This window comes from Hipposideros armiger, unplaced genomic scaffold (assembly GCF_001890085.2).
Source record: "Hipposideros armiger isolate ML-2016 unplaced genomic scaffold, ASM189008v1 scaffold_738, whole genome shotgun sequence".
NCBI lineage: Eukaryota > Metazoa > Chordata > Mammalia > Chiroptera > Hipposideridae > Hipposideros > Hipposideros armiger.
Window position 1 is genome coordinate 90,182 of NW_017732088.1, and position 24,816 is coordinate 114,997.

The window sequence follows — 24,816 nt, forward strand, 5'->3', positions numbered from 1 at the left end:
CATATGGTTAAGTGCACTTACAGCACAATTTTTTTTATCAAATAGAAAGGCAAAATGAAGCATTTAATTGCTGCTTCAGTGGAGATTAATGTTTTTACATTTTGAATTGCCTATTATCCTCATGTATAGGAGGGCAGAACTGTCTTCTCAAAAGTATTGGATCGTCGGAAAGTCATGACGCATTTTTGCAACGAAAAACAGAAAAAATACATCATGACTTTTCCAACAACCCAACATATATAGTCATGTTGCCTCAAACATTGTCTTTCTAAGATCACTTTTCAAAATGTCATAGTTCAAACCGAGATTCTCTCTAGAGAAATCTCTCTAGAGTTCCTATGTACTAAACTGCAGAATGGGCCCAGTTCTGGCTACAGTGCCTAATAATTGCCAGAGGTGCTAAAAGCCCCTTTCTCCAAAAACCCATGTTCTCAGTAGAATCCAAGGTAAAGAGAATAGAAGGGACATCAGAGGGCAGGAGAAAGAGATTAGGACTCTTGAACTATAAATGGTTAATCGAAGGATAGAGATATCAGGTCTCTATTCACTCAGGTCTACAGAAAGAACCTATAATAGTAGTCTCCAGAGAAAACAGACACATCCAAAGCCTAAGACACTGTACCACCCTCTCATAGGGATGCTAAGGGATTCATCCTTCGGAAAGGTTCTGAGGCAGGAAGGACAGGGCCACCCAAGTAGTCTGGTGGAAGGAACCATCCAGTGTGTGAGTTTTCACAACTTAAATTCTAGACACCCAGGGAACTACAAACCTATTGGGGTCAAACAGAATATCACAGCCCTGGTGAAAAGAACTGCTGACATTTCCATTTTCCCATTACACATGCCTCATCCCTGGGTATTCTTGAAATACTGTGATCTCTAAATAGTATAAGAAGTTGAATGATTGCAGGAAAAAAAACCAGCTTCAGATTGATTTGTTCGCAGTCTAGAAAACACTGCAACTAAGTGATTGTGTAAAGGTTGCATGGGGCTTTCTGAAATATGTTTCCTTTATAATGAACTCATAAGAATCATGGTGAAGAATAAGAAGAGTATGAAAAGTATAGGATTACCATTTGGATGCAGCTTCCTTCCTCTTCTCTGGAAACAGAATTGGCAAAAAGTCTTGCAGATTTAATACCATTTCTTTCTGGAGAGAGAAAGCTTGTCCGATTGCTAAGAACAAAAATATAGATGAGGTCAAAGCAATGTCTTACAGCTGCTCTGTAGGACAGCCAGGAACTAACATGGCCCCCGTGGGGTTTCAGCCCTCCCCTTCCAGATACAACTTCCTTCCGGCCAAAGCAATTCCTAAAGCAGTAGAGACTGCCTGCCCAGAAGCTTCTGTCCCACTCTTGGGCAAATGACTCCCAATTCTCAAAGGCTACATGACACAGCTCATGAGCTTTCTAGAAACAGACCAAGGCATCAGATCACTTAAGAAAAAAAAAACCCTTTTGGGGCTCTCTTGTTTCCATTCGAAGTAACCAGGAAACACATTCCTCTGATGGGATGAGGACAAGACTGCAAATCAACCTTCAACCTTTTCCTGAGTCAGAAACACAGACTGAGTCTCTCTATAGTCTAGGCTGAAAAATATAGCTCACTGCAAAATTCTACTTTACAAAGTGATTGTGTTCTGTGGCATTTAGAATGAACCAAAGAATTGCTGAGCGAGGCTCACGGCTCTGGAAATGCAACTTCTAAAGGTGAGATGAGAGAGTGCAGATACATTTGAGTGTTTGTCTACCAAGCCCATGAACCATGCCTCTTTCTCTGAGAATTCCCTTCTCCTACTACTTTCCCAAAGTTGAGCTTCTGAAAGCCATGTTGGTACTGCTGGCCCTTACTCCGGGCCATAGCTGGTTCCACTCACACTGGAGTAATACAATTCCCTCTGCCCGGAACTGCAAATTGGGATTGAAAAAAACGCCTATCTCTGTTGGTACTGGAATCGTAGCATGTAAATAAGCTCAGGATCTATGGTGCAGCTATCTTTGGCCATGAGGATTTTGCAACAGAGTTACCCAAAGAAAGAGGAATGAACACATGTGGAGAAGTAGATGTGAGAGACATGCGAGAGAGTCCTTGGGTTCCCAATAGCACTTTCCTTCCTGATTCCAGTACCCTGGAAGATTCAGTTATATTCCTTCCTTTGTGACATACAAAGCACTCTGGCTTGTGATAATAAACCTCATCCATTCTTTTGCTTAAGCTAGGTTAAGTGGGATTCAACTACATTTACTCAGAGAACTAACTACGAAGACTGGGAGTGTCTGTGCTGCATGATGCCTCTTAGAGCCATCAGAGACTTACCAAGGCACAGTGTGAGTCCTGGTTAGACATGAATGTTCCCGGATAGTAGAGAGGTTTCTCAGGTCCAGGGGAGGTGGTCGTGCTACAACACACAACATCCAGTAGGGTAAGTTCTCAGGAGTTCAAGGCCAGAATCTAAAGACTATGAAACTATGACATTCCACTTACATAGCACATTAAATCCAACTTGACTAACAAGCAGCACTGATGATGAGTGTGAATTTCACTGTCCTACTCTTCCCTGCCTCAATGGGAGTAGAGACAATTACTGAGCAAATGGTCACATTACCAGCTGGAGGTAACAATGAGGCAACACATTTAGTCAATATATAATCATAGGGAACTCATTATATGTCAGGCATGGTTCTAGGTGTTAGGGGCATAGTACGAATAAAACAGATGAAAGTCTCTGACTTCATGGAATGCCAATGCCTACCTCACATTCTATATGTCCAAAATTGAAATTTTACCTTTCTTATCATAGGCAGAAATGAACACCCAGATTCTAATCTTTTCCACCTCCAGTCCGTTGTCTACCTGATGGTACTTCCGCCTAGAATATTCTTCTTCATCTCTGCCTTTAGATATCAGCTCAATGTCCCCTGCTTATGAGGAAGGCCTTCTTTGACCTCCAGACAAGATCAGGCTCCACATCATGGGATCTCATGAGTTCCTGTACTTACTCTTTACATTACTCCTCCCAGTTTGTGATGACACATTCATCTGTGATTATTTCATTCAGGTCTAGGCTGACTGCTCTGGGAGGACAGGGTTTTTTTTCTGATTTGTTCACTACAATAGCCACGGCATCTAGAGAAGCATTTGGCATCTAACCCTTGCTCCACCTCAGTGGCCTACCTCTCTGAGTTGGTCATGCATGTATTCCTCTATCACTGCCTTGACCAGACTACTTGTATTATCTTTCCTCCACCAAACTTCGTGGGTAGAGACTGTGGAACACCCCTCCCCCCCTCCACACACACACAGCCCATATCATCAGAAACTAGTATAGTGACTCTCCTGCTGCAGTTTCCCAGGAGCCTCAGACCTAGGCAAGGTGGTGAGCTAGAAAGGACATATGAGTCATAGTCTCTGCGGAGAAGGTCTGTCCTAGTGGCATGACACCCTGGCATGGGGTTCACCAACCAGCCACCTCCAAGCTTCAACATCTGCCCTCTCCTGGTTGGGCCCCAAGGTCATCCTTGCATCCACACCTGTCAGAAAACCAGCCTCTCCTGGCCCAGGTGTCCATCTTCACACCCACCAAGTGAATCTCCAACCCCAAGGCCATCCTATATCTTCATGCCTCCAATCGTCAGTTTCTGTAGAGCTGCAGTGTCAATGTATTATGGTAGCTACTAGCCACATGTGGCTATTTAAATTTATTAAAATTAAGTAGAATTTAAAATTCAGTTCCTCACTTGCACTAGCCACATTTCAAGTGTTCAACAGCCACATTTCCATCATCACAGAAAGTTCTGTTGGACAGCATTGCTATAGAAAATTAACTGAACAAAATAATAATATACACCTCAACGTGACAGGTCCTTGTTAAATTGTTTCTGGCCAGAATGAATGGTTATTTCCTCTGAGCCTCATAAGATAAGGTCTGTTCTCCTATTTAGTACTGACTTCATGATTCTTATTCTTCTTCTTCCAGATGGTTTTTAAATATCTTCTTCCCCCTTAGACTGAAGAACCCTCCTAGCTTCCTCATCGTTGCATCTCACCAGTGCCTAGCATAGCACTACATTCACAGCAAACACACTGTAAATGTGATTTGACTCAAACTGGAGGGGTGAGGCTGGAATGGACAGGGCATGAGTAAGGGACTTATTTACCAGCTTTGGGCATGGCCACCTGAAGGCAATGTCAGGTCATAGTCATTGTACCAAATACTTCCATGGAATCACATAGTCCTACTAGGCAAGCGACAGTGGCTAAGAATGAAGTTACAAAGTTACTTTGACCTGCTTTTCTTCTTTCCCTCTTCTCCTTTCTCCCTGCCTGTCCACACTGCTTACCAGACCAGAGAAGCTGCCTGGGAGAAACGCAAAAGCTCCAAGGAGCTCTGTGCACATGAGAGCCAGACGGTACACTGCTAAAGTCCTCTCCCACCCCAAATACCTCTGTTGATAGGCATGCACAGGGCAGTGAGTGATAAGTTGCATATGACCAGCCCTGACATTCAGAAGTTAGTGGCCAAAGTCATTCTTGGCTGCTTTATAGAAGGAGGGCACTGTGGTTACATTCGAGTGCTGTTTAAATGAAGAGATGCCAGGTAGGTTTCATTCCCATCTATTATCGCTTATTTCTGAGCCTTTATTAGAGAAGCAGCCAAAGATGAGTCCTCTGGAATGAACTTGGCTTTGTAGGCTGTATTTGCAGGGCCATGGTGCCCGTAATTCCCCTGACTTCTTTTATCACGACAATCTAGGGCAGCATGGTTCTGCAGCCCTTCCCATTCAATTGCAGCCATTTCTCCTTACCCTTGTTTCCCAGACATCTAGAATATTTTCTATAGTGCTTCCTTCCCAGAGAGGGTCAGGAAGGCAACTTCTCCACATTGGCTTCCTGGACCTTGCTCCCCTCTCCTGCACAGAGCGCTTAGTCAAATGGCTTACGTTTCCTCTGAGGCTTGAGATCTCTATTCACTGGGGGAGGCTCCAGGTTGGCAGGTAGCTTAGGCAGTGGGCTGGAAAAACTTCCTGAGTTCATTGGGATGTAGTCATCGGAGTTGCACTGGGATCCATGACAAGAGGCTCCGGCCCAGGGGCGCATGGGCACATAGCTGTCTTCGGCACTGGATGAGGCTGTAGGGTACATTGGGGAGGACCTGCATGGCTGCAAGAGAACAGGTACAGGTTGGGAACCACAGAATAGTCATGGAAACTGTTCCCAGTGGGGAGCCTGAGCTACAAATAGGGTTTCTATTGCAAATTATCCAAGAGTAACTCAACTGCCTTAGGGAAGTCAGACAAGCCTCTTACTCAAGCTTTGCCTCTGGACTTATTGTGTGAGGTAAGTGATGAATTTCCTCTATCTGATGCTGGAAGACAGAAGGTTATGAACTGATGCAAATGCTTTATGTACAAAGTGATGCCTTAAGTAGCTCGCTACCTTATCGGGCAAGTGTCTGGGTCATTAGAATTGGCAGGGTCCTTACAGAACACTTAAGTCCAGTAGTTCCCAGACAAGTTCAAGCTTTAAGGAGAGACTGAAGAGTCCCCAGAGATTCAGAGTGCCAAGTCTCTAAAGACTTAAAGGGAACATATGTAGGTCAGGCTATTTTTGGTAAAATTGAGGCTTAGAAGCTCAAGTGCCGAACTCACCAAATTTAAACTAAGCCGCTTGTCTTGGTGTCTTAAGGATTGGCCTTCTACATCAGCTGCAAGAAACAAGGTGGGGTGGTGAGAAGTGCAGGACAACATCAATTTAAAGTAGGGTACAAATCCCTATGCACGTCAGGGCCCTGTACTCAGCTCTGGAGAGGCAGAGAAGCATAACAGTTTCTATACTTAAGGCTTGCTATTAAGTCTAGTTGGGCAGTCAGAACACATTCCCCAACAGATGGAAATCAGAGCAGATTTTGAAGAAGTTTCTGTATGATAGCTATAGTTCTCCCTGTGAATTAGGAAGAGATGTAGCAAGTAATGAACAAATGCTTGTTGCATTTATTACATGAATTTTCTGAGCTTAGAGATGGCAGAGACAGAGCTGGAGGTTTCAGGATAGGAGAGTTGTGAGATATTCCTTGTGATGAGCAGGAGAATGGCAGGAACAGAAAAGTGATAGTATTGCAGAGCAGCATTGAGGGCTCGTTCAAGATCTGTGACCATGAACTAGTGACTGTGATTTTCTGCAGCAACAATTAGCTACTCAGGTATGGGCATGGCGAGAGAGGAAAGTTGAATACATACAGGAATCAAAAGTTGTCAGATGGATGTGACAAATAAACAGTGTGACATAAACATTTAGAATAGTTGTCGAATTGAAAGAGGTCCAGAAGGCAGCAAGATATATGGGCCAAGACTCAAATGAGATATAATTTTGGGGAATTAGCAGATTAGAGATGGCAGTCAAAACCATAAGAGTAGATGAGATTATCTAGGTTGCAAGTGTTGAGAGAAGTTGAAGTCTAAAACCCTAGAGAATCCCACTATTCTAAAAGCAGGAAGATGAGCCCTGGCTCATCTTGAGAGAGTGCAACCATAGAGTAATGAGGACAGTAGAGGGGCATGGTGCCATTATACCTAAGGGAGGGAAAAATGGCCAACGATGGCGAGTGCTGCTGAGAAGTCCAGCAAATGTTCTTAGCACATGGGGACCAGACAAAATTGTCCCCCAAGAACGTGGAGGTGTGAAAAGTCAGGTTGCCTCTGAGAAATAAACCAAAGAGTCAACATCATCTTTTTTAAATTTATTTTTATTACATTTATCGGGGTGACAAATGGTTAGTAAAATTATATAGGTTTCAGGTGTACAATTCTGTAATATATCATCTATATATTACATTGTGTGCTCACCACCCAGAGTCAGTTCTCCTTCCATCACCATATATTTGACCCCATTTACCCTCATCTACCACATCACCCCCACCCTTACCCTCTGGTAACCACTGAACTATTTATTGTCTGTGTCTATGAGTTTTTGTTTGTTTGTTTGTCTTGTTCATCTGTTGCTTTCAGTTTTATGTTCCACATATGAGTGAAGTCATATGGTTTCTCAACTTTTTTTGTCTACGTCATCTTAAAGTGAGAGAATAACTCCCAGCTCAGATAGATGTGATGGAGGCTGATGGAATTAAAAATATGTAATATATATGTAATATACACACACACACACACACACACACTATTTTATATCTATGTATATATCTATGCTTTTATATCTCCAAGGATGCAGAAGTACTGGTTAAAAGCTGCTCTGGAGTCATACTGTCTAGTTTAAAATACCTGTTCCACCACTTATTAGCTGTGTGACACTGGACAAGTTACTTACATTCTCTGGGTCTCAATTTCCTAATCTGTAAAATAAGACCAATAATAGGATCTATTCCACAGGACTGCTTCAAAGGTTAGAAGTGTTAGTGCATGTAAAGGACAGTAAAGTGCATAGAACATAAACCACTTACTAAATCCTAGAAACTATTTGATGTTGTTAATAAAGGATGTGGGACTTGCATATGTGAACCCAGGCCCCTAACTCCCTTTCCATTACCAGATCCCTACTGATGTCACCACATAACACCAATATAGAGGAAAGCCTGCATCAACATCAGACAGTTTAAGGACTTTATGATAAGTGTGAAGAAGGGAACGGGGTAAAGGAAGGGACTAAGAATGGATTCACATCCACTCCTATAAAACACACGCCTGGAAAATGAGTTTGCCGGAATCTCACTCTGCTGGATTTCCTGCTATCTCACTGATCACGTGTTTAGTTTCTTTTGCTGGTTCCGCCTCTTGTCCAAAATTTCTACATGTTATAGGGCTCCAGGTTCAGTCCTTGGTTCTTTTCTATTGTCTGTATTCTCTCTTTTGGTGATCTCATCTAATCCTTTGAATTTACTACCTATACGCTGACAACTCCCAAATTCATAGTTCCAGCCCAGGCCTCTCTCACTGACCTTCAGACACACAGGTCGACTCATTTACTTGATATTTCCACTAGGACATCTAGCAGACACCTCAAACTTAACCTATCCACAAACAATGTCCTGAGCTCCACCCACTGTCCAACTTGTTTGTTCCCCGTGTTTCTTGTTCCCCGTCTCAGTTTCTCAGGCCAAACGGAAGGAAGTCAGCATTGACTCCATTCTTTCTCTACTGAACATTCCATGAGTGAGGTTGTCTCTTCAAGATATACTGAGCATCCAAACACATTTAACAAGTTCAAAAGCTATGATTCTAGTCCCAGTTACATGACAGTTTGCCTAGATTACTATACTCATCTTTAACTGGTTTTCCTGCTTCTCCACGTGCTTCCCATCAGTCTATTCTTAACACAGCAATGATCTTGTCATAGAAATCAAGACCTATATAAATGGAAGGATATTTCCTGTTCGTGAATTGGAAAGGAAGTATATCAAATATTCACAAACTGATCTATAGATATGATGCAATACTCCTCCATAATGAACCTTGACCCCACTGCCTCCATGCATAAACATCGATTGCAGGTGGACCTCAATGGGGAAGGCAGAACAATCACTTTGACGTGTTCCCTCTGCTTTATCAGATCTGTTTTTGCATTAAGGCTCATGTTCATATTCTATTATTCTACTGATTTTATTCATTTTACTCTCTAATATCTGCTTGCCTACTCTTTCAGTTTTCCCTTTTTGTCTACTGTTCACATGTTAGCCCATTATGACCCTTTGTGTAATCGGCTTATACTCATTTCATCAAAGATGTCAGAAGGAAGTAACATGTAATGGTCACATCAGTAGAGACATTGGGGGAGGTCTTTGCCAATGACTCAGTTCCTCAGTCAGAATCAGAAATTTAGACAATTTGAAATGAGTTTGCATTCCTTAAACTTCTAAAATTCCTTTAAAATATGGCATTATAGGTAGCAGAGTAGGAGTGATTGTATTTGGATGAAGAGAGAGGGAGAAAGAGAGGGGGGGGGGAGGGGAGCAACCCCATGAGAATAAAGGGCTTTACAGAAAAAGGCAAAAAAAGGGCTCCAGGAGGGTCTCCAAGCTGATGGGGCTGGGTTAGTTAGCATCATGTTGATGGTGAGAGCTTGGTAAAAGCCACATCCTTAGTGTGTAGCCAGTTAGATTTGGAAAATGCATGTCAGGTGGGATGATGAATGAGGCCGATGGGATTGTTGAAAGTAGAAGAGCTATGGTCAATATATTGTCTCTGGGCTCACTATGCATGTGAGTTGTAAAGAATAGAATAGAGCAGAGCTGACGCAAAAGAGATCACCTTCCGTACCAAGTGGGTCCCCTGGTGACTCCCGACAAACACCAGGAGCTTAGTCTCAGAGGGGAGCCCATCACATGGGCAGGGACATGGCTAAGGGACCAGGGCTCTGACTTCTTTCAGCATCTACTGGGACCCGAGGAATTAAGAGGAGCCAGGCTTCTCTCTGTACCTGAACATTAGCATCCAACACTTACCTTTCCAGGTTCTCATGGTATCTAAACCAGAGAGAGAGATTCTTCTTGGTGCCATGGTGCATTCTGGCTTCTTGATGCTGCCATGCCTACTCCACAGGAGCTGCTCCTCTTGGCGCCGTTCACAGAGATGGATTGGCTTAGGGGGACGGGGAGGTGGCGTGATGGATATAATGTCTAGTTCTTTTGACCTATAGGGCAGGGAACCTTGGTTTTTATCTACCTGAATGGTGGAATTTAAGGAAGTTTCCAGTAGTGGTGAAGAAAAGTGGTCCCTGGACGGCCCATTGATATCTCTATTCCAGATCAGGGCAGCCTGAGGCCTTGTGGAAGTTGCCTCCTGAGATCCATTCCCACGAGGTGAGGGGTGGACCAAGTTACTGGAGGGCAGCTGCTGCACACAGTCAACAAAAACATCATCGGATGAAGTCTGTTCCAATGAACGCTCTGAGTTTGAGCAGCTTTCACATCTGCTGGGTAGACTGAGGGAAGAAAAGCGTGTCAATTTGAGTGAAATGTAGCAGGTCCCCGGCAGCTGTAGTAGGTGTCAGAGCGACACTACTGATATACCCTTGGCAGAAGTCTGAAGAAGAAAGCCATCCACCCACCACAAAACACACGCTGGCTTCATTCCCATTCCTCGAATATCGCCATTTACTTCACTTGTATAGCCACATTCCCTCTACAACCCTCAGTCACACCAACCCCTGGATGCAGGAAAAAACGGTTTGTTGATTTTTGTTTCATCCTGTGTCAGCTGCATATGAAAATACAAGGTTAGAAATGGAAACCACAATACTGAAATACATGAGTCATTTTGTTTAGTGCATGCTTCATCCTTCATAGTGGTTGACAGTGATCCATCCCCCACATGTCAGCAGCAGGAAGATAAGTGAGGGCAGATACACCCACTAGAAGATGCTACCGCTAAACAGACTAATTTGGCTGGGTACACTGAGCACATATCAGTGGCAGACCCTGAACGAGGAGGCAGGATGGGCTCTGCAGAAGAGACTGGGCTAGAAGGCCTGGCTCAGAGTCCGGAGCATAAGCATACCTGGCATGGTGCAGTCTTCCACTCTCACAGTTGGACAGAATCAGATAATCAGGAAGGAAGAGAAACTCTGACTCACTTCTGGTTTCCTCAGTGGCTACGGTATTAGTACTTGGGTCATCTTTTGGCAAGGAGGAGCTGACAGCATGGGCGGTGTGAAGGGAGCTGGCAGGGGATGGCTGCAGGGAGGAGGGCATGTGAGAGAGGCTCTCCACGGGATCTGTTGGACAAATCATTTCCCAGGTTAGCATTTAAGAATGGCTATAACACTCACTCACAATTTCTCAAACAGCATCTAAAGAAGCCAAATAGAAGATGCAAATCACAGCCGGTGTTTGTGCTGATGGAGGAGACCATTTCCCCAAGCTATAAACAATGTCTGGGAAAAAAGGCCAATGTTCCAAGACTGAAGTGTTGAATCAATTAAGAGTAAAAAAAAAAAATAGAAAAACCAAGCATTCTTGGCATAAAAATCTCCTATTAGATAGTCTACACACAGCTTCTTTATGGCCCTCAGCCGCAGCCCGTCATCACTGTTTATTCACTCAACAAATATACATATATATACACACACACACACACATATATATATATATATATATTTATGCATATCCAATATATATGTATATACTTACACATGCATTTCTGCATATATGCATATACAGATATATGTCTATTTACGTCCACATAGAATACCTAGTTTGTACCTATTACATGCCTTGATCTGTTCTAACTTTGTCCATACAGCCGAGACAAAGAGTCTGACATTACTGGAGTTTACAGTCCACCAGAGGAGACAGACAAGTAACACATAAATAAAGAATACTGTTAATGATTGACTGTCAATGACTTAGAAGGAAAAGGAAGGAAAAATGGGGGGTGTTGTGATGGCTGGTAAAGCCCACATTTCTTGAAGAGCACAACATTGAGAAACTCCCAGTGAAAAGCCTGCTTTAATTTCCCCTTGAACCAAGTTGGCAGAAGTTCAGAATTCCTCAGTCAGTGTGGCCCAGAATTGCCTGGGTACAAGTCCAAGCTCTACTATCTAGCTCTTGTGACCTTGGGCAAATTACCTTCCTGCTGCAAGTTTCCTACTCTGTAAAGTGGAGATGGTAATAGTACATATGCCAAAGAATTGGTCTGCAACTAATATGGGAAAACAAACAAACAAAAACACATTTAACAGAGCTCCTGGCCAGAGTAAGCACACTGTGTTGACAATGTATGGCTGCTGGAGACAGAACCAAACACTATATTGAAAAGCCACAAGAAAGCCCTTTGGGTGTGGTTCTCAGATGAAGAAGACTCTGCCCTTACATCCTCCTAAAAACTAAGGGGAGATACAGAGAATGAAAGAGGTCATAGGGGGTTTCTGGCTTCCTCCAACTCCATGCCAGAGCTTTCTGTCTTCTGCCTGGTGCCTTACTCACTCCTGTTCCTCTTTGAAAATTGGAAAACATGTTATGGATCCATGTTTTAGGGTAACTCTTGGATGAGGAAATAAACAGAGGAAACGTGACACACAAATATGTATCTGTTGTAGTTTGGGCTGAAGTTAGGGACTAAGGTGGTGAAGAGTGAACAGCGAGGCTGGAGGAGTTAGCCAGAGAGCCTCTGTTTATTTGCAGCATCCAGCCAGTGCGCATTCACTGGGGCTTTGCTAATAATAAGCTTCATCTGTTGAAGCAAACACTCCTGTGCTTTTCCTAGAGAGATGCAACACTGACTGTATGTCACCACCTAGTGTTTGATGTGGGTATTGCGGTGGCCGATGATAAGCATACAGTTAACAGTGGGAATGGTGAAAAACTGTTACAAGTAAGTCTTTGTCTACTAGACTAAGAGGCTAAAATAAATCAGATGGAAAGTTCAAGTTCTATGGTTTGAGGATCAGGACATGGTGCTCAACAACAACAACAACAAACATGAAGGGGAGTGAATTGTAATCCTAGGTGCATTATACCTGGAATATTACATAGAAAGGGCAGAGAGAGAGAGAGAGAGGGGGACGAAGAGCCTCAAGGGTCATTTGCTCCCACTGCCCAGAAATAGCCCAGAGCAAACATGGAGCTAATAGACCTTGCAGAGACCTTGAGCCAATTGGGGATACGAGGACTTCTTCCCTGCCTACGATAAAGTAGCCAAGTTCTGTCTTTCTACCAGCTAGTCCAGGGGTCGGCCAACTTTTGAGACGGAAGAGCCGCCAGGGGTCAGCAAACGGGCTCATGAGCCACATGCGGCTCTTGCTTATTCACAGCATCTGGTTGCATGTGGCTCTGAAGTAAAATTGAAAATGAAAATAAAACTATCATAGTTTCATTTATAAAATATTAAAGGATATTATTCACATCATGGTGATTATGTAAAAATAGATTTATGGCTCTCGAGTAATTTTTAAATTGTTGTGAGGGACAGGATGGGTTCTTCCAGGGGTTGGCAAACTTCTGAGACGGAACGTACCCAAAGAGCCGCATGCAGCTCACGAGCCACAGTTTGCTGACCCCTGGGCTAGTCCTAAGCAACACAATAGGGAACAGAAAAGCTGGAATTCTTCGGATTTTTGAAAGATGGTGATATTTCATATTTCTAGAAAATCATCATCATCGACAGCTGGATGGGGAATAAATAAAAGAACCCTACAGGACATCCTCACCCACGTTTGACTTTTCCCTGAATGTGTTCTCTGTAGCTGATGAGAGCAAAGGCATGGAGTGGCTTCGAAGCCATTGACGTTGCCTGTAATGCTCAGTGTGTAGTACATTTGGACTTGAAGCCTAAAACCAGGTGAAAGGGAGCAATTTCTGCTATAGCACTTGGTGGGTGCTAACAGTTCTGATATAAATTAGCCTGTCAAAGCACTGTGAAAGGAGGTAGGCTTGGCACCTTGAACAGTTTTCTCATAGTAGCTCTCCAGCGCATGAGCAGTGTCCAGGGCCACCCCTTTAGCACACAGGTACCCCGACTCTGCTCTCACCTGCAACATCCTCCAGGTGGCCGAGGTTGCAGACCTTACTGATGCAGCGTACCCACACATGCATTTCTTCCTCGGTCTTGGCCACCAGATAGAATGTACGAGAAGTCGTCTTAACAATAAACACGCAATTATTCTGAAATTCCTTCCGAACAAATCCAGGGCCTGCATGCTTCCACACTGTACACTCACTGAGGTCTATCACGCGGATGGGCTTGCTGGAGTTTTTGTTCTTGTAGTACTCCAGGACATCAGGGTTGCCGCTCATGCGGCCCCGCCGGAGGACAAACCAGCGCTTCCGCCATGCCTGCAGAGACGCAATTCAACAAGGAGTTACTGGATCAATTGCTCTTACTTCTCAGAGTCTACCAAGAACCTATTAATATTTACAAGGACAAAATGAAGTAAATCAGCCATTCTAACAATGAAATGCAAAGTCCACCCACCCAGCTTTGGATTCAAGGAGCGGTTCTCAACCTGTGGGTCACGACCCATTTGGGGGTCGAACAACCCTTTCACAGGGGTCACCTAAGACCAGCGGAAAACAAAAAGATATTTACATAACAATTCATAACAGTAGCAAAGTTACAGTTATAGAGTAACAACGAAAATAATTTTATGGTTGGGGGTCACCACAACATGAGGAACTGTATTAAGGGTTCGCGGCATTAGGAAGGTTCAGAATCGCTGGATTAAAGGAATAGTGCACCATCTTCAAGTCTGCTTTATTCAATGATTATAGGATGGGTCATTATTGGGGAATGTAGTAATGGGATTCACACTCACACATCAAAGGACCAAAATTATACAATCCTCACAATCAATGCTGCAAAGGCATATGATACAAATATATTTTTATGCAGGTTTAAAAAAAAATCTTAGTAATGAAGATCAAGAAGGACGCTTTCTTACCACTATCTATTTCAATCCAAAAGCCAAAGTCCTACATTAAAATCACATGCAAATCACAAGTACCCAACTAGTATCATCCAACATTGTCATTTAACTTCTAGAGAATTGCTCAACAAGAAAAAAAATCATATACACTGGCGAGGAGAGAGGATTACCATTATGTGCACTGGACATGACTGTCTTTTTATAAAACTCCCAAGGATGATTAAAATACAAGTAGAATTCTAAGAGAATTAAGTAACATGTGGCTAGTTACATTTGTCACGTGAGAAAACCATTTTCTAAGTGTTTTACCATAACCCATTTAATCTCCAAAACTATCTCATAGGAAATGTAACTTTTTTTCCCCAATTACAAGGATTGCATTGAATCTATAGATTGCTTTGGGTAGTATGGACATTTTAACGACGTTTATTCTTCCTACCTGCGAGCATGGTGTATGCTTCCATTTATTTGTCTCTCCTTCAATTTCTTTCCTCAACATCTTATAATCTTCCAAGAGGTATTTTAGAGGGGTAACTATTTTTATGTCCATTTCATGTATGAAAAAAATTGAGAAATTAGCTAATGTGCTCAAGGTCACACAACTGAGCTGCTATAGGAATGGATCTGAACTCAAGTGAGGGTGAAAGGATCAATAATGAATGTGAAGTAAGAAAGTAGAGGTGGGGAGCGTAGCCAATTCTTTAGCAATGTCTGACTGTAAGGGGAGAGCTCTGGGGTCAATGGATTATTTTTTAATGATGGAGGACACATGCATTCACCCCTAAATCAGTGTTTCTCAACCACAGATTGAAATGTGCTACAGGGTATCTGAAAATTGGTGTGTTTTGTTTGTCAAAAAAGCTAGGGGTAGGGCAGGAGTTGTCTGTCAAAGCTGTCCGTGCCCTGTTGAGAAACACTATAACTAAAGAAACTTTCCTTAGTGCAATATGAATCTTAGAAAGAGCCAAGTCCTGAGGTAAGACGATCGGGCAAAACTTAGTCGATGCTCCAAAAAGAAGAGAATGATGCTCCAAAGAAACCAGCACTGAGGTAATGGCAGGCTGCTTTGCATGTCACAGGAGCTACTGAGGAATTAAGCCTCCTTGGCTCCCCACTCGCCTTTGACTTAGAATGTTTGCTGCAGACAGTACCAAGAAGACATGCAAATCCCAACAGATACATGGATAGCTAGCTACCTTTCAGGGTATGAGGCCTGGAGAAAGAGGTATTTGCAACTGAACACAGGAGTCCTCAGTATCTCTAAGCTTCCCTACTATCTCCTGGAGCCAGGGAGAAGTGGTGAGGACTGTCCTCAAATTCCTGATCTTATATTTAGGTGCCCTTCGCTCAGTGCATGCCACCCAGCCAGCCCGCTTGGCTGGCATGTCCTTGCTTTCTGCTGGAGAACTGAGCACAGACAAGTAACAGGCTAACAGGTTGACAGCAGGGCTTCTTCCATCAGAGATGCTCAATGTTGCAGTTGGCAAATGCAAGTGGAGAGATTCACAGCTCTGTGGTTTGCGCTCCTGTGCAGTGGCATGTGTGACAGCAGGAAGTGTGGGGTTCTGCCACGAGGTATGGTGACCACTGGGACAGGAAGTCTTTTGTATCTCTAGCTTCATTTATGCCTGACACGTTTATAAGCCCACCAGCTTTGACCAAGAGGCCAGGGGAAAAGGAAAAGCCACCGTTTGGAGTGTTCTTAGCTCCCTCCCTGCCTAGGGAACCAGAGATCTGAGGCAGCAGAGAATCTGATAAAAGCACCAAAGAGAGGAAAGCCAAGCTTCAGAAAGGATCTGTAAGGATGCCTCGGAATGAAAAGTCCTTCTGAGCCTGTGGCAGGGGGCACTTGCTCCGTGTTGGGTTGAGACAGGGAGGGGGAAACAGTGCCTGGGAGGTGAGCCCTGGCTTCATTATTCTGCCTTTACAGACAGTGTAAAGCTCTGCGGAGATCTTTGGCCACTCAGAAGCGGGGCAAAGCAGTGTGATTACGTTCTTGTTATTAAGACAGGAGAAATAACAGCATGTTTGTATGTTCATGGGAGTCATCTAGGAGGGAAAGAAAAATTAATGATTCAATAAATTCATGTTGCACAAACATAATATTGAATGGAGCGAAGCCACTAAACATGAGGAAAGGAGCTCAAGGATCACTCTAGGGGGTTTGGAGCAAGGGAGGTGGGAAATTTGGGCTTCTCGCAGCAACTGAGGCAAACAGGAAAGTAAGATCCAGTTCCAGTGTTCCTGCAATGATGCGGGCCCAGGAAAGGGGCCTGGGGGTGAGAGAATGTCATGTCTGCCTGCTAAGGAAAGGTTTCATGCGGAGCCTGGGGTTATCTCAGACTTTCCAAAGGCCACTTTGGTAGGGAAATGTGAAGAGGTGGGGATTAGAAATATGGAATGGGCAGATTCAATGCAGAGTAATGAGTTGGCTAGTAGAGCCATCGACCAGGAACGGTGGGCATGCAAAGAGGAGAATGACATGGACACATCTGGGTTTCATTTACTCATTTAACAATTAATTATCTGTTGATGGGATGGACATTGGAAGAGAACAAGCAACAGGCCCTGCCACTCAGTCTCGTGGGCAGCAGGGGAAGTGGGCAGATGGATAAACAGAGAATTGCACTCAGTGAGATAAGTACTATGATAAGGGAAAGCCAAAATGCTATGGTAACACACAAGAGAGACATTTCTATCAGATTGGTAGGTCTACGGAAGCTTCCAGAAGGAAATGATGGCTAAGCTGAGACTGAAGAAGGGCTGAGAAAGCAGCATGTGTAAGTGCAGCTACTTCAGCAGAGCTGGAAGGCAGGCATGAGAGCAGAAGGAGAAAGGAACAGTCACCCCATAACTTGAATAAGGTGTAGCATAATAATCTTCTTGCTAAATTGGACAAACTCACCAGCATGCCCTCCCTCAGGTTTTAAAATCTCTGCCTAACAGTTGTAAGAAATCATGTGTTCCTAGAGCTGTTTGCTAAGCAGGTGGAACCAGAGGCCATGTACAGTCCTGTCCCATTAGGCCGAGAGGCTTCTGGAAGTGGGAGACATATGACAAAGATCCCTGCAAAGCAGTCAGCAAGCACCAAGGTGAAGTTCTTTACAATGAAACAGGGCCACAAGGAAGTTATCAAATATGAAGGGTCACATCAAAAGGACACAGGGGCCAACCCAAAGAGGCTCCCACCAGCCAAAGACAGAACAATTTGAACTTTAATAAATACAATAATTTCAGTGGCTTGAAATCCACCAAATGTGTTTATATCCACAAGTTCTTGTGATATGAAAAAAGAAAAAAAGAATTTGTCATCCTCAGAGAATTTGAGGGAAGCACCTCATTGTCTTGCAAACTGGTAAGTAAGGGGAAAGAATTGAGCATTATCCTGCCTTTCCTAGACAAGCTGTCCCACTGGACAGATGAAGGGAAACGCCTTTTTATAATGTATTCTGACTAATAAAGGAAAACAAGTGATAGAATGAGAGTATCACCATGTTGCTGTCCCCAGTGAATTAGTAGGTATAAGTATTAAGTATCAACAGTCACCAACTCGGGAAGGGAAACAAGCAGACACTCTACCTTCAATAGCGCGGTATGAGGCAAAAGCCAGATTGTGGGAAACTCTGCAGGTCAAAGGCCCAGGTTCTTCAATAGATAAATGGTAAGAAAAGGAAAGGACAAAGGGGGGGGGCTCTATGGATTAAATGACGTTTAAAAGATATATCAAAAAATTTTCGGGCCGGCCGAGTGGCGCATTGGTTAAGAGCTGGCTTGGGACGCCAGCTCTGAGCAGCAGGCCCCGGTTCAGATCCCACATGAGGGCCAGTGACACTGCCCTCTACAGCTAAGATGGTGAACAATAGCTCGACCTGGAGCTGGGCTGCCATGAGTCGCCAGAGATGGCGTAGGCTGCAGCCCCTGCTGCAGTGGGCTGCCGTGAGCTACCGTGAGCAGCTGGCAGCCAGTGTGAGCTGCCAAGAGCTGCTGTGAGCGGCCGTCCAGAGGCCGGCAACCAATCTGCCTCATCCTGGAAGAGCGCAATGATAATACCAACATGGGCCAGTGAAGCAACGTCCTCCACAACTAAACTGAAGAACAAACCGACAGCAACTTGTCTGTTCCCCTTCCCCCGATTTCCCAGCACTGCTCCCCTCCCCCAATTCCCCAATAAAATCTTTAAAGAAAAATTTTCAATGTGGTAGACTAAATTATAGTGCCTAGGGGATGCTCATTTGAGTGATCAAAACATAAAAAAATGCAAAAAGATTTCTATACACATCAAGATAGTAGTTACTTATGGAGACAAAGGAGCAGGTTGTGATCAAATGGGGGCACATGGAGGGGCTTCAACAGCGGATGGCCAAGTTCTTTTTCAACTGGTTGGTGGTTACAAGGGGACTCACCTAATAGTAATTCATTGAGCCACATTTTAAAAACGTGGTTTGCTGTATTTGTGTTTTCTTTTATGATAATTCCTCTAGATAAGACATATTCATGAATTCATTCAATGAACAGTTACTAAGTGCCTAGTAGGTGCCAGGCGGTGTTCACAAAAAGGAAGAAGGGTGCTGGTCCGTCAGGGAATTGGGAAGCTCACAGAGGACGTGAGGACCTGAGGGCTGCTCTCTCTTCTGACTGAGGGGATGTTTACGTTTTACAAGTGCAGGTTTGCTGGCTGCCATGGCCGCACTGGACTCTACCTTCTCTACCTTCTCCTCTTGGACCTCGTCTGCTGTGCAGGTCATGAGCAGCCTTGGAAAGCCAAGACGAGAAAGGGTGAGGTCAACAGTTCAGGAAAGATGGTGAACATGATTATGTCCTGGGCCAAGAAGATCTAGTGAGCAGAGTCACCGTGCAGACAAGTAGAAACAATTTGCTTCACAGAAATAGAGTACAAAAAAAGGGGGATCGAATTGAAAGTCAGGAGACCTGCATTTGAAGGTTGATTCCACTTGAGACTTTCTGGGTGACCTTGAGCAGTTAACTCAACTGCTGCGAACCTCAGTCCTGCCATTTGTAAATGAAGATAATAAACCTTGTCCTGCCACCCTTATGGTGTAATTGTAGTGAACCAATGAAAAAGGGATAGCAAAACATTATCAAGTTGAAAGGAACTCATAACATAACGATGGGATTGTTGGCTCCTAGGGCACAAGGTAACGCTTGCCCTGGGAAAGTTGCTTCTCCCTTCTGGAGTCCACACCCCCACTGTACACTGATGGGTTCTGGGGGCTTTCCCAGCTCTGATCATCAAAAGATCCCTTTCCCGTCAGCCTTTCCTGCTGCAGCCACCAAGATGAGTCATTACCACCCTACCAGTATCATCTCCAACAACAAAAACCTGCAACATCCTGTAACCTTGTGGAAAAGTGTTTGTGCTCATTTCTAGAATCTGAACTCCAAGAAAGGTGTGTCTAGATTACAGGCCTATTCGTTTTTATGGAATTGTTAGAGGAATACTTGTATCTCCTCCTTCTGAGAGTAAGAGCTGTGTTGTTCTCTTCTTAAATCAATCCAACTTGCAGATTCCACAGTTTATGAATACCTCCTAGTTTTTTCTTGATCGAGAGTGACCCACCAGTTTAAACAAAGGTGCAAGTGCTGTGCACGTGTGGAAATTTGCTACCACTTTAGTATCTAGGGAAGAGAGACTGAGACTTGAACCTGAACTTCCCTGTTATGGGTTGAATTGTGCCCCTCCCTAAACTCATATACTGAAATCCATACCCCCAGTACCTCAGAATGTGACTGTATTTTGAGATAGGGTCATTACCAAGTTAAAATGAGACCATTACAGTGGGCCCTAATCCAATATGACTGGTGGCCTTATAAAAAGGAAAACTTTAGACACGGACATGCATAGAGGAAGACATTGTGAAGAGACAGAGGGAGAAGATGGCCATCAACTGCCAAGCAGAGTGTCCCAGAACAGATTCTCCCCCATAGCCCGTAGAAGGAACCAACCCTGCTGACACATTGATCTTGAACTTCCAGCCTCTGGAAATGTGAGACAATCAATTTCTGGGGGGCTGCCGGGTGGTTCAGTTGGTTAGAGCGTGTGCTCTTAACAACAAGGTTGCCAGTTCGACTCACACATGGAATGGTGGGCTGCGCCCTGCACAACTAGATTGAAAACGGCAACTGGACTTGGAGCTGAGCTTGCGCCCTCCACAACTAAGATTGAAGGACAACAACTTGACTTGGAGCTGGAAACAACACATCGTTCCCTGAAAAAACACACTGTTCCCCAATAAAAGTTTAAAAATAAATAAACAAACAAAAAATTTCTCACCAGTCGAGTGGCTCAGTTGGTTAAGAGCTCGCTCAAGAGTTTGAGCTCTGAGCAACAGTGGTTCGATGCCCGCCCTGAGCTGAGCTGCCGCAAGGTTGCAGGATGGCTCAGCTAAAAAAACCAAACAAACAAAAAAACAAAACAAAACAAAAACACAACAACAACAACTTTGGGCTGGCCAAGTGGCGCATTGGTTAAGAACTGGCTTGGGATGCCAGAGAGCCTGGGTTCGGATCCCACATGAGGGCCAGTGACACTGCCCTCTACAGCTAAGATGCTGAACAACAGCTCGACCTGGAGCTGGGCTGCTGGGGGTTGCCGGTGATGGCGTAGGCTGCAGTCCCCCTGCTACAGTGGGCTGCCATAAGCTACCATGTGTGGCCGGCAGCCAGCGTGAGCAGCCGTCCAGAAGCCAGCGACTGATCTGCCTCACCCGGGAAGAGTGCAATGATGGCGCCAGCTTGGGCCAGTGAAGCAACGTCCTCCACAACTAGACTGAAGAACAAAAGGACAGCAACTTGTCTGTTCCCCTTCCCCCAATTCCCCAATAAAATCTTTAAAAAAATTTCTGTTGTTTAAGCCACCCAGTTTGTAATACTTTATTACAGCAGCCCCAGCAATCTAATACATTCTCCAACCTTTATTATGCATCTAAATCACCTGAGAGAACTTCCACTTCTGGCCACATTGCTGTCCCTGGCACAAAGCTTGTGCCCTACCCATAAAACAAACTAGAAAACTAGACCAAATATATGAAACAACTGCTTTCAGATATTGGATGGCAGTCAGTGCAGGGCTGTGGTTGGTATGAGAAGAGAAACAAAAGAGGCGACCCTATGACCATTCTGGCTTTCAGCCTAGAACCACATTTCAAGACTACAGTGCAGGGAGAGGATCCCAAACAGAGCACAGCAATCTTGCAGAGTTGAGAAGACAGAGATCAGAATTCTGGATAGTTGAAGTGGCTGAAATTTGTAGAGCAAAGCAACAGAGAGGAAGGAGCTATGTAAAGAAAGAGCTCCAGGGCGGCCGGGTGGCTCAGTCGTTTAGAGCGCGAGCTCTGAGCAACAGGGTTGCTGGTTCGATTTCCACATGGGCCAGTGAGCTGTGCCCTCTGCAACTAGATTGAAGACAACCTCTTGAGCTGAGCTGCCCTGTGCTGAATGGCTCATTTGGTTACAGTGCGTGCTCTTAACAACAAGGTTGCTGTTCGACTCCCGCATGAGATGGTGGGCTGCGCACCCCCGCCCCCCCACAACTAGATTGAAAATGGCGACTGGACTTGGAGCTGAGCTGCGCCCTCCACAACTAAGATTAAAGGACAACAACTTGACTTGGAGCTGATGGGTCCTGGAAAAAACACATTGTTTCCCCAATAAAGTTAAAAAAAAAAGAAAATTGCGAACTACTGTGGTTTAAAGAAAAGAAAAGAGCTCCAGAAATCTGCATAGGAATCCCCCGAGGCGTTGGCTGAAAACTAACAGGCACTTGTGTAGGGTGAAACCCCATGAGGGGGATCCAAAAACAACTACTGGAGACTCACAAACTGAATAACTGCCGGAGCTCATACAGGGCTGGGACGTATCCAAGTTCTGACCAGCTAGCGTGGAGAAACCTGGGACGTTCAGGGCAGACTCCAGAAAGGCCATATCTTAGAGTTAGAAGGTCAAGCTAGCCCTAGAGTTTAGGCTACTCTAGACTTACCCTAAGAAAGCTTAAGAAGCCTTGTAATGATCAAGCTGATGATCTTAAAGTTACAAAACAAAGTTCAACCCTTTTAAGTGAAGACAACAAAATCCTGACATACAACAACATATTATTTACAATGTCAAGCATGCAAAAATATCACTAAAATGTAAAGAGGCAGGAAAACGTGGCTCATAATCAGGAGAAAAAAATCAGTCAATAGAGACCTAAAAATGAGAGATGATGGAATAAGCAGACAAGAATTTTAAAACAGCTATTACAATGCTTGAGATTTAAAGGAAAACATGTACCTAATGAGGAAAGAAATGGAAGATCTAGACAAGAACAAAATGGAACTTGTGGGAGTAAAAATCTAATATCCGAAATGAAAAAAAAATAACTGGATGGGCATAACAACCTATGAGATACTGAAGAAGAAATCAGTGAACCCGAAGCACAGAAAGAAACAGCGAGGGGAGAAATGAACAAAACTACCCAGGGAGCTGCTAAAAATGCCCATTCCTGGACCTCACCTCCACAGAGCCTAATTCACCAGGCTTGGCTTGGGGCCCTGAAATGTGCATTTGAACATGCATCTCTGCAGACTGTCATGCCTAAAGAAAGCCCCATTTCCAAAGGTAATTGGCCAAGGATGAAAAGGAAGTGGAATACATGTATATTTGAACCACGATCTCAACATGCACCATTTCAGCAGTGAGTTCCTAACCTCTGATGGGCTGTGAATCCCTTAGAGAACATGATGAAATACATGCACCTTCACACACACACACACACACACACACACACACACACACACACACAGTTCTGGACTACCCTTCCTTAAACTACACAAACTCTCCCTTAATGGCCTCATCCAGTCTCATTTCCCTTAACTATCATCTATTACGATGATGATTTACAAAATTATGTTTCCAACCCAGATCTTTCCCAGGAACTTCAGACCATCTGATATCGTCACACATATCTAAGTGGTCTCTCAAACTTAACATGCTCAAAACTAAACCCTTGGGTGGCCGGATGGCTCAGTTGGTTAGAGCGTGTGCTCTTAACAACAAGGTTGCCAGTTCGACTCCCGCATGGGATGGTGGGCTGTGCCCCCTGCAACTAGATTGAAAATGGCGACTAGACTTGAAGCTGAGCTGCACCCTCCACAACTAAAATTGAAGGACAACAACTTGACCTGGAGCTGATGGGTCCTGGGAAAAACACTGTTCCCCAACGAAAAGTTAAAAAAAAAACACCAAAAAACTACTAAACTCTTGATTTCATGCCTCTCAAACCTACTCCTCTTCAAGCCTTCCAATAGTATCTCAGTAATGTACCACCATCCATCCATTTCCTAAATCCAAATCTTGGAGTGATCCTTGCTTCCACTCTCCACATCCAAAGCATTAGTAAGTACTGCCAACTCTACTTTCAAAGCATTCCAAATCAAGAGACTTTTGGCCATGCAACCCCACCCCCACCCCATGACAACGTTAGTCCAAGTAAGCATTGTCTCTCCCTTGGGTAATTGAAACAGCTTCTCATCTTCCCACATCCACTTTCCACTCCCCCCATAAATTCATTCTCAACAGAGAAGTCAATGGCCTTTTAAATGCATACATCAGATCATGTGGCTCCCTTGATTAGCCCCTTCCAAAGGCCTCCTAATGCCGTAATAATATAAAATCCAACCTCATTAATCTGGCCTAGAAAGTGCCACATGGGCCTTGGCCATCGCTCCCACTTCATTGAGACCCTTCTCTTGTTGTTTCACACTGGTCTTCTGCTGTTCCTGAACATGTAATGTCGCATTTCCATTTGGGGGCCTTTGACCTACTTGTTCCTTCTTCTTGGTGTACTCTTTCACCAGATCTTTGCATGACTGCCCTTTAGCTCTCAGCTTCCTGTCACTGAGACCTCAACTTAATAGTAACCTCCTCAGAGAAACCTTCCCTGATCATCCAAATTAAAGTGACCAGCCAGTTATTCTGTACCACCATTACCCTATCTTAATTTCCTACCTAGTGCTTCCAATACCTACTGTTTTTCTTTGTTTATTTGAGGTTTAGTGTCTGTTTCCTCCCTCCCACCCCATCCCATCCCATCCCCTACCAAAATGTGAGCTCCTGGGGAGCACAAGCCTTGCCTGTCTAGATCACTGCTTTATTCTCTGGGCCTATTGGTTCCTGGCACAAAATAGTAGCTCAGTAAACACTTGTTGAATGAATGAATTCCATACATGATTTCATGGCATCATAGACCTAGGTTTAAAACACCACTCTTGGGCCAGCCGAATGGCGTATTGGTTAGGAGTTGGCTTGGGATGCCAGCTGAGCAGCAGGTCCCGGTTTGTATCCCACATATGAGGGCCAGTGATGCTGTGCCCTCTAGAGCTAAGATGGTGTACAGCAGCTCGACCTTGAGCTGGGCTGCCATGAGTCACCCGCGACAGCGACAGCTGCCCG

The 24,816-nt window shown here is 44.2% G+C and overlaps 1 protein-coding gene across 2 annotated transcripts in view; it reads right to left on the minus strand.

Moving 5' to 3' along the window:
- Positions 1–24,816, minus strand: part of GAB3 (GRB2 associated binding protein 3) — an 80,029-nt gene that overhangs the window by 12,223 nt on the left and 42,990 nt on the right. For both annotated transcript variants that reach the window (XM_019627617.1, XM_019627618.1), the window contains exons 2-8: positions 13,474–13,777; positions 10,503–10,719; positions 9,449–9,927; positions 5,649–5,704; positions 4,941–5,160; positions 2,317–2,398; positions 1,074–1,176 (exon numbers count right to left, since the gene is read on the minus strand). In XM_019627617.1, coding sequence (XP_019483162.1) covers positions 1,074–1,176; positions 2,317–2,398; positions 4,941–5,160; positions 5,649–5,704; positions 9,449–9,927; positions 10,503–10,719; positions 13,474–13,777 — 1,461 coding nt within the window. The remainder of the gene's footprint in view (positions 1–1,073; positions 1,177–2,316; positions 2,399–4,940; positions 5,161–5,648; positions 5,705–9,448; positions 9,928–10,502; positions 10,720–13,473; positions 13,778–24,816) is intronic.